The sequence below is a fragment of the Boeremia exigua genome (assembly GCF_020726555.1).
Source record: "Boeremia exigua strain MPI-SDFR-AT-0100 chromosome Unknown C7974scaffold_2, whole genome shotgun sequence".
Classification (NCBI taxonomy): Eukaryota; Fungi; Ascomycota; class Dothideomycetes; order Pleosporales; family Didymellaceae; genus Boeremia; species Boeremia exigua.
Window position 1 is genome coordinate 33,843 of NW_025763519.1, and position 12,583 is coordinate 46,425.

The 12,583-nt window shown below is 49.0% G+C and overlaps 7 protein-coding genes across 7 annotated transcripts; 4 read left to right on the plus strand and 3 right to left on the minus strand.

The window, feature by feature from the left end:
* Positions 1-348: 348 nt before the first annotated feature.
* On the plus strand, positions 349-1,794 carry C7974DRAFT_301211 (uncharacterized protein; the record flags this gene model as incomplete). Its single annotated transcript, XM_046137839.1, has 6 exons — positions 349-556; positions 673-729; positions 782-852; positions 903-1,282; positions 1,337-1,432; positions 1,482-1,794. 6 exons carry the CDS (start codon positions 349-351, stop codon positions 1,792-1,794), a joined length of 1,125 nt encoding a protein of 374 aa, XP_046000941.1.
* An 897-nt stretch (positions 1,795-2,691) lies between these two features.
* On the minus strand, positions 2,692-4,040 carry C7974DRAFT_92818 (uncharacterized protein). The gene is made up of 2 exons (XM_046147533.1): positions 3,811-4,040; positions 2,692-3,756 (listed from the first exon to the last, which is right to left on the minus strand). The coding sequence occupies exons 1-2, from the start codon at positions 3,882-3,884 to the stop codon at positions 2,706-2,708; spliced, it is 1,125 nt and encodes a 374-aa protein (XP_046000942.1). The 5' UTR covers positions 3,885-4,040; the 3' UTR covers positions 2,692-2,705.
* Positions 4,041-4,822: 782 nt separating this feature from the next.
* On the minus strand, positions 4,823-5,491 carry C7974DRAFT_303176 (glycine cleavage system H protein, mitochondrial precursor; the record flags this gene model as incomplete). The annotated part of the gene is made up of 3 exons (XM_046137934.1): positions 4,823-5,136; positions 5,230-5,292; positions 5,356-5,491. 3 exons carry the CDS (start codon positions 5,489-5,491, stop codon positions 4,823-4,825), a joined length of 513 nt encoding a protein of 170 aa, XP_046000943.1.
* Positions 5,492-5,516: 25 nt separating this feature from the next.
* On the plus strand, positions 5,517-6,656 carry C7974DRAFT_384568 (37S ribosomal protein Mrp17). Its single transcript, XM_046140851.1, has 3 exons — positions 5,517-5,719; positions 5,776-5,807; positions 5,872-6,656. Exons 1-3 carry the CDS (start codon positions 5,696-5,698, stop codon positions 6,161-6,163), a joined length of 348 nt encoding a protein of 115 aa, XP_046000944.1. The 5' UTR covers positions 5,517-5,695; the 3' UTR covers positions 6,164-6,656.
* Positions 6,657-6,871: 215 nt separating this feature from the next.
* Positions 6,872-7,155, plus strand: C7974DRAFT_408559 (uncharacterized protein; the record flags this gene model as incomplete). Its single annotated transcript, XM_046143338.1, has 2 exons — positions 6,872-6,958; positions 7,015-7,155. 2 exons carry the CDS (start codon positions 6,872-6,874, stop codon positions 7,153-7,155), a joined length of 228 nt encoding a protein of 75 aa, XP_046000945.1.
* Positions 7,156-7,187: 32 nt separating this feature from the next.
* C7974DRAFT_92873 (uncharacterized protein) lies at positions 7,188-8,574 on the minus strand. Its single transcript, XM_046147534.1, has 2 exons — positions 8,370-8,574; positions 7,188-8,307 (listed from the first exon to the last, which is right to left on the minus strand). Exon 2 carries the CDS (start codon positions 8,279-8,281, stop codon positions 7,286-7,288), a length of 996 nt encoding a protein of 331 aa, XP_046000946.1. The 5' UTR covers positions 8,282-8,307; positions 8,370-8,574; the 3' UTR covers positions 7,188-7,285.
* Positions 8,575-10,387: 1,813 nt separating this feature from the next.
* On the plus strand, positions 10,388-12,004 carry C7974DRAFT_446230 (uncharacterized protein; the record flags this gene model as incomplete). Its single annotated transcript, XM_046145588.1, has 3 exons — positions 10,388-10,919; positions 10,981-11,537; positions 11,596-12,004. The coding sequence occupies exons 1-3, from the start codon at positions 10,416-10,418 to the stop codon at positions 12,002-12,004; spliced, it is 1,470 nt and encodes a 489-aa protein (XP_046000947.1). The 5' UTR covers positions 10,388-10,415.
* Positions 12,005-12,583: the final 579 nt, after the last annotated feature.

Below are 12,583 nucleotides of genomic sequence, written 5' to 3' on the forward strand. Positions count from 1 at the left end.
GAAAACCCCATGAGACTAAAGATTGATATGTCGAACGCTACACGGACAAATGTTGAAAAGTGCTATCAGTGTATCTATTCGATTGCTGGCAGCCAGATTCCTTCGGATGGATAAATGACAACTGTCACTATTTTTGTCCGTCAGCGCGTTACTTGACTAGTGCTCACAAGTACCCGGGTCTAACTACATTCGGTGTTCATCTACGAACTGTCAGACCGAGCGCCTTTCTGACCGGTGTATATATGGTTTGCGCAACCATTGAGCAGAGATCTCACTGGATTACAGCAGCACCCGTACTCCTGCAAACTTCAACGGCAGCATCCAAACCTTGTCAATTCATCATCAGTCATGGATGCTATCCCACCTGGCACAGACCTTTCCAGGGTCCCCTTGATGCCAAATCCCAATGGCGATCCGCCAAATTTCGTCAACCCACCTTCCTTGTACTCCGCTGGTCTGGGCGTTGGAGTTACGTTGATGATCATGAGTGGCATTATGCTCGTGTTTCGATTGGCTATGAACATCAAGCTTTCAAAGAAGCTCTGCCTGGATGACTGTATGTATAAGTCTATCATGATCCTCGCAAACTAGAGCTCGGCTCGGCTCAAGAATGTGTTGATCTACGTTCTTCCTGCATCATATCGTGTGTCCCTTCGCTTACTCATCGTGCAGACCTATGCATTGTTGCTCAGCTCGGAGGTATGGCCTACTGGGTTTTGTACCACGAATGTAATACATCAAGTTGCTCTAACGGCCACTACACTTGCTAACAAATGCTCAGTGTCTCTAAGAGGATCATCGACACATGCTTGGGATGTTCCACTCAGTGTGTTGACGGTGTCTTACATACAGGTAAGCTGCAGTCGCAACAACCCGACGAGACACTAACAGTAATGGCAAAGATCCAAGCGTCCATACAGATTATTGCAGCTCCTACTCTATGGGCAGCTAAATCCGCCATTCTTGCTCTCTACATCCGCTTATTCTCAGTTGTGAGATGGCTAAGAATCACCTCGTACGCCTGCATCTTCCTTATGGCACTCTTCTACGGATCCAATATCATTATCGCTGTAGTGTACTGCATTCCCAGAAAGGGCGAAGCTTGGGACGGCACGTCATTCCAGCGATGCTCGAGTTCAGCATGGTCTGCGGTTATGATCGGTGTTTTCTCTCTCGCAGCTGATTTGTTCATCTTCATCGTCCCCTTTCCGGTCATCCTGAAGCTACAGCTGGGTCCCGCAAAGAAGATCGGTCTTGTGTTCCTGTTTTTAACTGGGCTTGTGTAAGTGGTCATGCGCACTGAGGGTTGTTTTGCTCGACTAACTTGTAATTGCAGCCTCGTTGTCTTGAGTGCAGCGTGCTTGGCCTTCCGAGTCAAGGTGTTTGACGGGAAAGATCCAACATGGAACGGAGGAAAGATCGTCATCATCACGTAAGAGCTCTCACTACATTATACCCTACGCATGCTAAGTCATGTCTAGTTTTGCCGAGATCTTTGGCACAATCATGGTCAGCTGTGTGCCCGCCATGTCTGCTTTCTGGACAAATGTGCTCATGAAGAGCCCCTTTTGGTCTTCTATCCGATCGAGCATGAGCTTCTCATCCTGGAAATCTGCACCAAGCGAGAAGTCAATCTCTCGGCCGAGCTTCGATACTTCCTGGGAACCAGGGTCGCAACCAAGAAAAGCATCATATCAGACCTCGGTGGATAGCAGACCTTCAAGATCTGAAGGGCGTGAAAGTAATTTTCATCCGGACCCGACGACATTCAGTCCTTTACAGTCCACAGTTTGAAACATTCAGGTGTCGAAGAGAGTCCTGTGTGCTGCTGTGTGCAGAAACAAGAGAGTGGCTGAAAGCCTCAGATCAGTCTGGTCATGCCATTAAGTCTCCGGCTACAGCTGCGTTCGATTTGCGAAATTCCCTTGAGTATCATATACCCTGTTTATCTCTAAAATCTTACTATGCTATTGTTAGCCTCTTATCGCAGCACATATTTTGAGTGATGTTGAAAGCTAAGTGGAGTTTCAGTTCAATGCGGCAATAGATACGCACTTGTATATGGATCCATTCGGCCGATCAGACTTCTCTTTACACATCAATCAGTTCACGTAGTTCAATGGAGGCACATTTCGTCACAGTAGTACGGCCGGGTCGCCTCCAATGCACTAGACATCACTCATACCACGCACAAAACCACAATCCGCATAGCCAATGGCCAAGCAGCAGGAACCGGATTGACCTTCTTGTATCCATCGACTGTAAAAACCTTCTATCTCTGAGGCTATTTTGCTTATCACTTCATGGTGTTCGGCCTAGCATGATCATGACAGCTCTCAATGCTCCAGCCGAACTTTGCCTACCGTATGCTATCTGAGCCCACAACAAAGACTGGTCGTGTTAGCTTGCTACCTCATAAGGTTACTGGCCTGGCGTTGGACTTACCAATACTAAAGTCGATTCACCGGGGTTTCATCTATCTGTGCATGGAACGAAACGTTCTTGGCCATGTATCAAGAGTGGTATGCTATGTGTGGAATTGATTGTGCAACGGCTGTAGAAGCCAGCGCTCGGTTCAACAATAACAGATATGTCACACAGTCCAAGTTCTATAGAGATGGATGATTGGGCAACGATTTGAGAGAGAGAAATGGACTTGTACTGTGAAACGACTCGCTAACTACAAATCTACTCACTTGATCTGTTCAACGCTTCCCCTTTTTCAACACCAAACCCTTCCACCCCTTGCTGTCTCTGATCCTCCGTAGCGCCTTTCCTGCTACCGGATCTTTGCCCAGCCCCTCGCAGCAAGCCTTCCTCTCTTCTTCACTTTCGTGCTCATGGAATTCGCACCATTCTTTCTCTGTCTTTGGCCTCTCACCTTTGGCTAGCACCGTCACCAGCTCGAACAGGAACGCCTGCGGCAACTGGCTCCGCAGTGGAATGGAGAATTCGTTGTCTTTGTCGGGGTTCCAATACACAGTATACATGTCAAGAAAATATCGGCAGAGAGGTGAATCGGGTGGTAAGTCTGCGTACGCCGCAATGACGTTACTGTGGTCTGGCATGGATTGCAGGATCTCATCATTCGTCTGCCATGCAAGGAGCACCGCACGGCGAAGCGCTGGGATTGAATAGCGATGTGCGAATGTGTATAGTGCGATGAAGCGACGTTCCAAGAAGCCTTCGAGGCCGCGCCATTTGTATGGACGCGAACAGCAGGGGCAAAGGGTCTCTTTGGGAATCTCGGGTTTCTCTGCTGGATTTCGGACTGGCGGTGTAGGCAGTGGCTTCTCGGCGTCGCTGTTGTCACCAGAAAGTTTCTCGGCGCTTACTGCCTCGGAAACGCTGGGAGCTTTCCCGCTCGAAGTTGGACTGGCTACGTCGTCGTTTTCAAGACTGATACCCCAGGATGCTGTGTCAACGTCCTCGCTTTCTTGTTGGTATGGTGTCGTGCCATCCATTCCGTTCGTACCGATAGCATGTGTAGGTGGATGGACTTCTTTACCGCCCTCAATGAGATGGTGTGGGATGAAGCCGGTGTATAGCCACATCATGAAAGCATCGAAGACATCAGGGCTCACATCCTCAAGCTCAAGTGATGAACCCGAGCTTTTATAAGGTGAAGGTCTATTGTCGCTTAGGCGTTGATCGAAATGCGTCGAGCACCGGCGCAGCAACTCCTTGTGGCAACTGAATGGCTCCTGGTCATCTTTCACTCCAACCTTGACTGTGATGATTGTCTGGTCGAAATTCCTAGATATCGTCAGCTGTATATTCGCGAAGTCTGACGACTTCACAGTGACTTACCTGAATGTGTGACCAAGCGTTGACGCACCTTTCGAGTTGATAAACGGCATTTTGAGTAGATAATCTGGTTCCATTCCAAGCTCACATGGAGGCAACTTGTATTGTTATACCAAGAGCATTGACCCCGCCTCCGCTACGGGAGAACGGGAGCTCCAGTTTCATAAGCTTGCTACATGTTCGAGATAAGGCGTCTCAATTGCTTGTCCAGTGCCCTTTGCAGGTCGGTGCATAGCTCTCAAAGGCTTGACCGGCGGTGATGAAAGCTTGTTTGAAACTGGCCTCGGCGAAATCAAGCCACAATCCGGAAGACAGCTGGGCACAGCTGGGCGATCGTGCAACGGCCGAAGACCATCTTGGTGTGGGGCTGGCGATGGTCAGTTTCGCGTGTGGTTTCAGGACCATTGAGACCCTTGGCGGGGAAAGGTGGGGCGACGTTTGCTTCAGCCTCAGGTAGCGTTCCATCACGGACTGCGCGTCCCGGCTCTACGACCTTACTTACAAGCACACCTAGTGGTGATCGCATGATCCGTCTCTGGGCACCAGTGACATTCTTTGACCTATGTTGCATGTCGCATTTGAGACGGATCTGTGTTGGGAGGCTTGTGCTCTTGGGATACAAGTTCAGGTCAACGAGCCACGACAAAGTCGAGCTCATTAATCTTGCGCCCTTCAATGGGACTGGCTGCTTATGCGTCGCATCATGCTTCGACGTGGTGACTAACTTTGCTATATCCTTTGCGCATTTCGATGAGTCAGTAGTAGCCACAACTCCAGAATTTGCGTTGTTGATGCTTGCCGACCAACGTGGACGTGTCGTATTGCTAGCGTGTCCCGTTTGCTAGGATGGCAGGCGAAGTATGTGTAGACTAGATGCACATGGGTCTTCTTATGGGTCTTCTTATGGGTCAGCAATCTTGAGGCCGTCATACGGACTGATGCTTGTAAATAGTCGATGCGGCCAATGACATTGCTTCGTTGTTCACTTCGTAGAGTTACATGGTTCTGCGTTTGCTTACGGCTCCTCTGTGAATTCTTTGTACTCAACCTCGCTCATCAGCTTGCCAGCAGGTTCCTCTGACACAGTGATCTTGGCGATCCAACCATTGCCCTCTGGGTCCTTGTTGATGCTGCCCGGCTTTTCCTCAAGTGCCGAATTGACCTCTGCGACGGTCCCGCTCACAGGTGTGAGAATGTCTGAAGCAGACTTGACGGACTCGACAGCGCCAATTGCGTCACCCTCTCCGACCTCGAGATCTACCTGGGGAAGTTCGATGTATACGACGTCGCCGAGAGCTTTCGCAGCGTATTCAGAGATACCAAGAGTGTCTACCACTGGCGTCAGTATTCATAGAGCTTTGCTATGTGTGATCGTGCAGTTGCGTCGCAAGATGACAGAGCTGGCGGAGCATCTGGACGTACATGTCTTGCCATCAGCGGACGCCTCAATCCATTCGTGGTCTTCAGTGTACTTCTTCTCCTTTACTTCTCGAGGTCAGCCTCCTCAGTTCTCTGCGCAATTGCTCTTGCAGAGCTCGAAATGCATACATTGGGCAGACACCGTGAATAGCCGCGGTGCCTGAGCGGACTGCTTCCACTGCTGGCAGACAAAGGCGCTCGGCCTCTTCGCAGCAGCTGAGGTCAATTGTCGCGCAGCGCGAGCGACAGCAAATCGGGAAGCCATTTTGTGAATAATCCTGTGCGTGGGAGAATCAATTACAGAATCCACGAAGCTTCGGGGAGCTGCCACTGCGATAATGACCGTGCCAAGGCGCGCTAGATTGGCGGAGCTGGCGATTGGGAAGTCGCGCGCGAACGTTTTCCGAAAGCGACCACTTTTCGCGAGGGAAAGCACGACCGCAACGGCAACACCAACAACGAGGTCAAGATGTTGTACGAGATGATCGGAGTGGTATGTATAGCATTGCGACACGATCGCCAGTCATGATGGCATGCTGACAGCGGCAGGTACGGCCTGGCCACCTCTCTGAAGTAAAAGAGTATGCATTACCATTGCCATTCCGGCGCAGAATACAGGGACCTGTGCTAATACAAGACGTGCAGAATCGCCAAAACCGCCGGCAAGATGGTTCTCGAGCGGAACGGTGTCGTGCGCGGCGTCTCGAACTGGGGCACTTTCCTCCTGCCGAAGGCCGCGAAGAAGTTGCAGTCGACTCACCACTATGGCCACCACTTCATCATGCGCTTCGACTCGAGTGCGCGCACACAACATTCCCTGCGAAAGACCATGTCGCTCGATCCTCGATTAATCCGGTACTCGATCGTCAAGATGGGCACGAAGTTTGAGGAGATCAAGGACATCACAGGAAAGGCTGACTTCAGATTGACGAGGTGAAAGAGCTGTGAAAAGACACAATCGATGAATGTACAATACCCTGTTTACAACACGGTGGAGCATCTATAAGGAGCAGGCAGCTTGACAATGGCGTTTGTTACAACGATTTGGTTGCTTGCCATGGTGCATTGCATTTGGTCCCATTTGGTACACTAATCCAAGGACTCGAGAACGCTCGCGCAATGATCTTACCGGAGCCTATACAAAGTCTTTAATAAATTTCCGTGTTCTACCGATCTTGTTGTAAGACCTGTCCGGGTACGGAATACATGTTTCAAGATGACGTTCTCTCAATCAATAGCTGCCTTATGCCCCTCCCGCGCGATAACTTGGATAATCACGATCAGAATGAACAATCATTAGAACCCAGCCACGATTGCCGCTCTCATTGTGGCAAAACGTAGACATGCGTCAGGGAAGATTAATGCGCATCACAGTTCACAAATTCGGTGGGTTTAAACAGCTGATACAGGGCAGTCGAGACGAGGTACGCTGATAGTAAATTATGTCACATAATGTCCAAAATTGCGTATCAATCGTAACGATAGACCTAATTGTCATACCTACGTCAACTCATCCGCATCCAAAATCTTATTAGGTCTGCGCTCGCACTTCCCTCTCTTGCACGTTCAAGCCCAGGAACTTCTACCGCGGTACAAACAAACTCTATTTTCACGAAAGGACCTTTTACAAGCTACCTCGACCAACATGCCTCGACAGGGAGACGGAAGTTCCGACAATGGTCCTTTCAAGGAGGCAGAACATGACATCTTGCACGGAGCAGGGCCTAGAGAGGTGCCCATGACACACCCCAGCTACACATCATTTCTTGATTCTTACAACGATTGCAGACTTCACAGGTTGCTCGTGCCGAGAAGACTGCACCATTCCCTGAACACGAGAAAGGTGGCGCAATCGAGGGATTGAAAGCCAGTGGCGGCGGTTACAGCCTTCCGACAGTTGGGAACCAGGGCAAAGGCCCACTGAAGTAAGAGGCGGGCTCATACAGACTCAATCACTCTCAAGTCACTTATCTCCATATTTCTGGTTTGAAAAGTCTTCATTCGATGATCTCCCGAACACCGGAAAACTTCACTCTCGATTGATCCTTCAAGATTCCCCTCAGTTATCTTCCCCCGTGTGCACAAACTCGTCAAGGAGCTCGAACACGTCGACATCGTATACATATTTGCTCATGTTGAAGCTCGGTTTATCTAGGTTAGAAAGTGCTGCAGACTCTTTTTCAGTTGCAGGATCTTTTGGAGTAACGTCCGATCGTCCATCGCTTGATTCCTGACCTGAGTCCCGGCGTGGCAGTACTCTGGATGTGGCCTCGGCATTGAGCTGAGTTCCTGCAGTTCTAGCAATATATCCATCAATGATAGGGGATCCGCATCCAGCATGGCGCAGAATTTCATTTTTGATGTTTAGCAGCTCCTCACGTAGAGAGGCTACCTCTGCCTTTAGGGCTTCGTTCTTAGAGGATGCTGTTGACGCTTCTGCCAGAAGCCCAGCAATGTACTCTTTCCTGCGCCGTCGACATTTCTCGGCCGCGAGGCGATTCTTTTCGAGTTGAGACTTGCGTAATTCTGGAACTGTATCTGAAGTGACATCGAAGTCATTTAGTCCGGTGGGCGAAGGGTATAGTCTGGGTCTGCCACGCCTACGTTTCGCAAAGTCATTATTGATCATTGGTCGTGTGGTGCTGTTGTCACCAGCTTTCACCAGTTCATATGGAGCTTCTATACTCGACTCGACATCTGTCCAGATTGACTGCAATGTATCTTGACCAAAGAGTGGCCGATCTTCTTGTTGTAAAGCGTCCAATTGCAATTGTTCCCAAGGCCACAAAGTTTCCTGCGAAATTTCATCTGCAGAAGTAGAGCCCACTTGAGTCAATTCGCCACGGGTAGTTGCGAAAGTTGTTTGCGCATTGTGTTTCGAGGCATCGGTTGTAGAAAGCGAGTTTGGATTGAGCAGGTGAGGGAGGCCCGTGGTCTGGTCTAGGACACTGTAAACGTCTTCGTATTTATCATGCTGATATTGTGAAAAAGGATCACTTGAGGCGGAAGAAGGGGCCGCTGCCCACCCGGGATGGTGCAGTGTGGTGGATTCCATCGTACTCGAATTATTGTGCCCAATCGCTGCATGGGAATGTTAGACGATCTATCCAGCAGCATGCCCACAGAGCTATTGCAAGACTCACTCAACAATTCAAGCAGAGATATCACTAACAGTGAGTTGGAGCCGTTCCCCTTTGAATCAGTTTTGTACTTCTAGAAGGCTTGGTGCGGATTCGGTAAGATGCAAGTGGCGAGAGGGACTCCGGAGATTTCTATAAGATCGAAAATTGGGACAGTGATACTGAGATTCAGGGGTCAAGCGATTGACACACCATGAGCCTGACCAGGACAACTATTTGATAAGATACGAAAGGTCCAGTATGTAAAATTCTACCATGAGATATATCTGGACATGCAGCTCTCGGCAATGCCGCTTTTGGCAAGCGATTGGCTTGTTGTATTCAGAGAAAAAACCTAGGATACATGATGATTGGTACCATCGTACGTAGTAGCTGATCCTCAATGTACCGGGGCTACCTGGTTAGCTAGAGTGTGCGTCTGTGCGACATGTAAGCCACCTAAGTAATGATTAGAGGATTGCGATTGATAAGTGGCATATCTTGAACCAATTTTTACTTGTAAGCGCGCAAAGAGTGCTTCTTCGAACCCTGGATCTCGATCGTATGCAAGAAGATGCATCTGCATGCAGACTGAGACATATGTTGGACCTGAATACGAGCTCACGCAATCCTAGGAGCCGCGGAACAGCTACTATGTAAGTCTTGCATACCTAGGTAAGCATGGGAGATCGTGAACATGGGTTAAGGACAATGTCATTGGATTCCCGGTGATATTTTCCGGGCAAATCATGAACCCCGCTGAGCCTTGGCTTAGTACGCTTGGGGTAAAACTTGGCGATTTCTTTGTGCGACCTTCCAATCCTGAACAACGGAATGTGACAGGATGCCAGAATGACGATATCGTGACTCTACAGCCTTACAAGAAATACCGTTACGGCGCCGAAGACATATGGTGTCCATTGGCAACAGCGGTAACGGGGCTGTAGCGCCTCATGCTTGCAGGGTTATGAGCCATTCGGAAGGTGTGCCGCCTCGTCGAACTTTCCAAGATGTGCATGGGTGTTTAACGAGATCTACAGACGGTTGCTTCGCAATTCGGATGTTCCGTGTCGATGCGAAACATCGTGAGGGCCCGTGGCGCCAACCTGAAAGCGGAATATCACGAAGCCCCGCGGCGCGCTACCAGTACCGTAATACTATGCGCATGTCTGACAACGGCTCATGCGCCCGTTTTTGACAGCCAGCGTATTCTAGGACGCGGCAACACAATTTGGACGGACAACTGTCACTACCGTGATGCGGGCCGAACTCACTCGGCTGCTGAACTGGGTTATGGAAATAATTTTGTACGTGACAGCCGCGGCAGGCAATCTGGGCAGATCGAAAGTACTTCTTTGATTCACTTGTGAAGCCTGTTGCAGACTGAAGAGTTGTATGGCCTAGCAAGGAATTTACCTGCTGTCGCGACCGGCTAATGGGGCTCCACCCGTTGTATGGCAAGTCAGATCTGATGACAATGAGTGATGTTGCTCGTAATAAATGCATTTTGAGTCAGGTAATTGATAGGACAGTCGTTGTCTTCAAACTTCGCCTAAGTCCGACTCCCAGGGCTGCAGTGGGAATACCTTCAAGGCATGCTTGTAAAGAATTTGCTCAAATAGTGTGTACATAGGTGTGCATCAGATGCCAAACAGCGCCCATCCGAATCTTCTAGGAACAATAGAGTGAGAGTTGTACGTTGTGACTGTAGTACACTTCCCATGTCTGAAGCAATGAGGCTCTTCGCATTCAGCTAGGAGACTTCCCCCACCGCTATTCCGCGGGACCTAGGATTCTATTCTTAATTACGATACCGGTCGTCGGAAACGGGTCACGAAGTATGATTTGCAGCAGAGAGATCTGAGCCAAGGGCCAACGGTATTGATCTTATTGATTCAAGGGCCTGCTATTACGAATTCTGACATTTTTGTGATATTTGCTCTTCGCAGAAATCGGATTGGTGTGGTTGTCGCATCTCAAAATTAAAAGCTCCTAGGCCCCTGGTGTTTACCATTACCGCAATAATCTGCCACTCTTCTACACTGCAAGAACCCATACTGCTACGTTAAAATGGTAGGATCTCGCATAGCAACAACAGATTCTGACCCGATCATTCACCTATTTCCGTCATCAGCTCCCTCCTACTCATACGAAAACTCTTCGAGTGCCTCGGTTTGTGATTCTAACGGCAATCGCTTGAAAGTCTTCCTCATTCAAACTGCAAAGGGTTTATTCTCCTCATCTGGCGGTTATAAAGCAAACCTGTGTTTCCTACGTTTTTTGGCTTCCCGCGGCCACTCTGTCCGCCAACTATGTTACCCCCATCGTGGTGAGGTGGATACTTATGTTCAGACCTTGGCCAGGTATGGGGATCGGGATCCGGAACATTGTTCGAAGCGGCTGCATCTGCGAGATGAGCATGGACAGCCTGGAATTGACGTCAATGTAGATTATCTGGCTTTGGAAGATGGTGTTCAGATCGTAGCATTGGACAAAGAAGCCTTCGACGAAGCCTTCGGTGGGAAGATAGATATCCACAACGTGATATCCAAGGAAACAGCAGCGTATATCGAGGTATGCACTAATCACTCAAGAGTGGCATCATGAACTAATACTGCTTTTCCCTCTGGATTAGGAAAGACGACTATCAGCACGGCTACATGACTACGTCCTTTTCTTGCAACAAGAAACCATACGATTCGCGCCGACACACATCATCTTCAACGATGGTCTCTCCATGCAAGCCACCTCGGCTCTAGAGCTACCTAATCTCAAAGCTTGCCGCATTGCCGTCATACATACTGCGGAACAACTGCCCTTTGGTCCCTTTTTCGGCGGTATGCCTGGTCACGTAAGCTCGCCATGCGAGTCTAAGCTCCTTCAAGAGCTTGACGGTGTATGGAGCGTTTCCAATGCTATTAAAACATACGCTTTGACGCATGGGCGGCTGGCTACAAAGTTCCTTGTGCACCATCCTTGGACATATCTAGATGAGAGAACGCACGGAATGCCGATCCACCTCCACAATTGGAACAAAAGATTTGTCGGTATGATTAATCCTTGTAAAGTCAAAGGTTCTCAGATTCTTGCCAGTCTGGCGAAGATGTGTCCTCAGCACGAATTCTTGGTCTACAAGAGCTGGGGCTTTGACGACAGAGTTGGTGAAGAATTGACAACACTGCGCAACCTCACGTAAGTAACTTTCTTCTAACCAAGTAAGAATAACATAGGCCTAATCATCAATCTTTAGAATACGGTCATCTTGCACAGACATGGAAGAGGCATGGCGAGATATCAAAGTGCTCCTGGTTCCCTCTCTCTGGTTTGAAGCGTGGGGAATTGTAGTCATCGAAGCCCACCTCCGCGGCATCCCAGTCATTTCATCCGATGCAGGCGCACTTACTGAGGCTATGCTCGGACTTGATCATGTCATTCCCGTTGTCCCTATCCAAGGAGAACTTGACGAAGAGGGGGAATATATTGTACCTAGGCAAGACACCCAGCCATGGAAGAAGACTTTGAACAGGCGGATGAGTGATAAAGATGAGTACGAGAGGCTTTCAGACAAGGTGCGGAGCGTGACGCAGAAGTGGCTCTGGGATATTGACGAAAGGGAACTTGAAAGATGGTTGATAGATCTACCATTACGGGCGGGCTAGAAGCATGCAATCTCGTGAGCGTTGGTCAACTTGAGCATGGAATGAATTAATCAACTTGCGTTTAACGAAAATTTTCGACATTTGTTAATACGTGTTGGTGAGAAGTACCGATCACTACCAAACATGAATGATTCTGATATCCTGCAAGGTCTACGTTCATAACGCCACATATTACTGAAGCGAGATCCGTTACAAAGCAATGAGCAACCAGGTTAGTACTGGCGAAGCTCTTCATCATGATTATATTCTTGGCAGGCCACATCATCATCTGATTATCTGATCCCTTCAGCTGCCAATCAAAAAATCTCCATACAAACGCCTATTCATTTGTGACGTTGGTGATTTATCACACGATTCTTTATATCATATCGACGTCAGCCTATCCTCGAGTTGACAGACGTATATTAGCCAGCCCGAAGCCGTAGAACGAAGGTACTCCACGTTCTCGCCCAGGTAATCTCACTCTCTATGAGACACCTACGCAGACATTTTACTACACAAAAAACTTCTTTTTGGCGTCCTTGTCTGCTCCGCCCTCATTTTCCGAGCGTTGTCCACCAGAACAGACGATTCAGTGGG

What these genes read in the sequence shown, in the direction of transcription:
- C7974DRAFT_92818 (XM_046147533.1), bottom strand. Translation starts at nt 3,884, where the DNA reads ATGGAACCAGATTATCTACTCAAAATGCCGTTTATCAACTCGAAAGGT. An exon ending in ACGCTTGGTCACACATTCAG is followed by an intron (nt 3,757 to 3,810) that starts GTAAGTCACTGT and finishes GACGATATCTAG; the next exon opens with GAATTTCGACCAGACAATCA.
- C7974DRAFT_384568 (XM_046140851.1), top strand. Translation starts at nt 5,696, where the DNA reads ATGTTGTACGAGATGATCGGAGTG. An exon ending in TGTACGAGATGATCGGAGTG is followed by an intron (nt 5,720 to 5,775) that starts GTATGTATAGCA and finishes TGACAGCGGCAG; the next exon opens with GTACGGCCTGGCCACCTCTC. An exon ending in CACCTCTCTGAAGTAAAAGA is followed by an intron (nt 5,808 to 5,871) that starts GTATGCATTACC and finishes CAAGACGTGCAG; the next exon opens with AATCGCCAAAACCGCCGGCA.
- C7974DRAFT_92873 (XM_046147534.1), bottom strand. Translation starts at nt 8,281, where the DNA reads ATGGAATCCACCACACTGCACCATCCCGGGTGGGCAGCGGCCCCTTCT.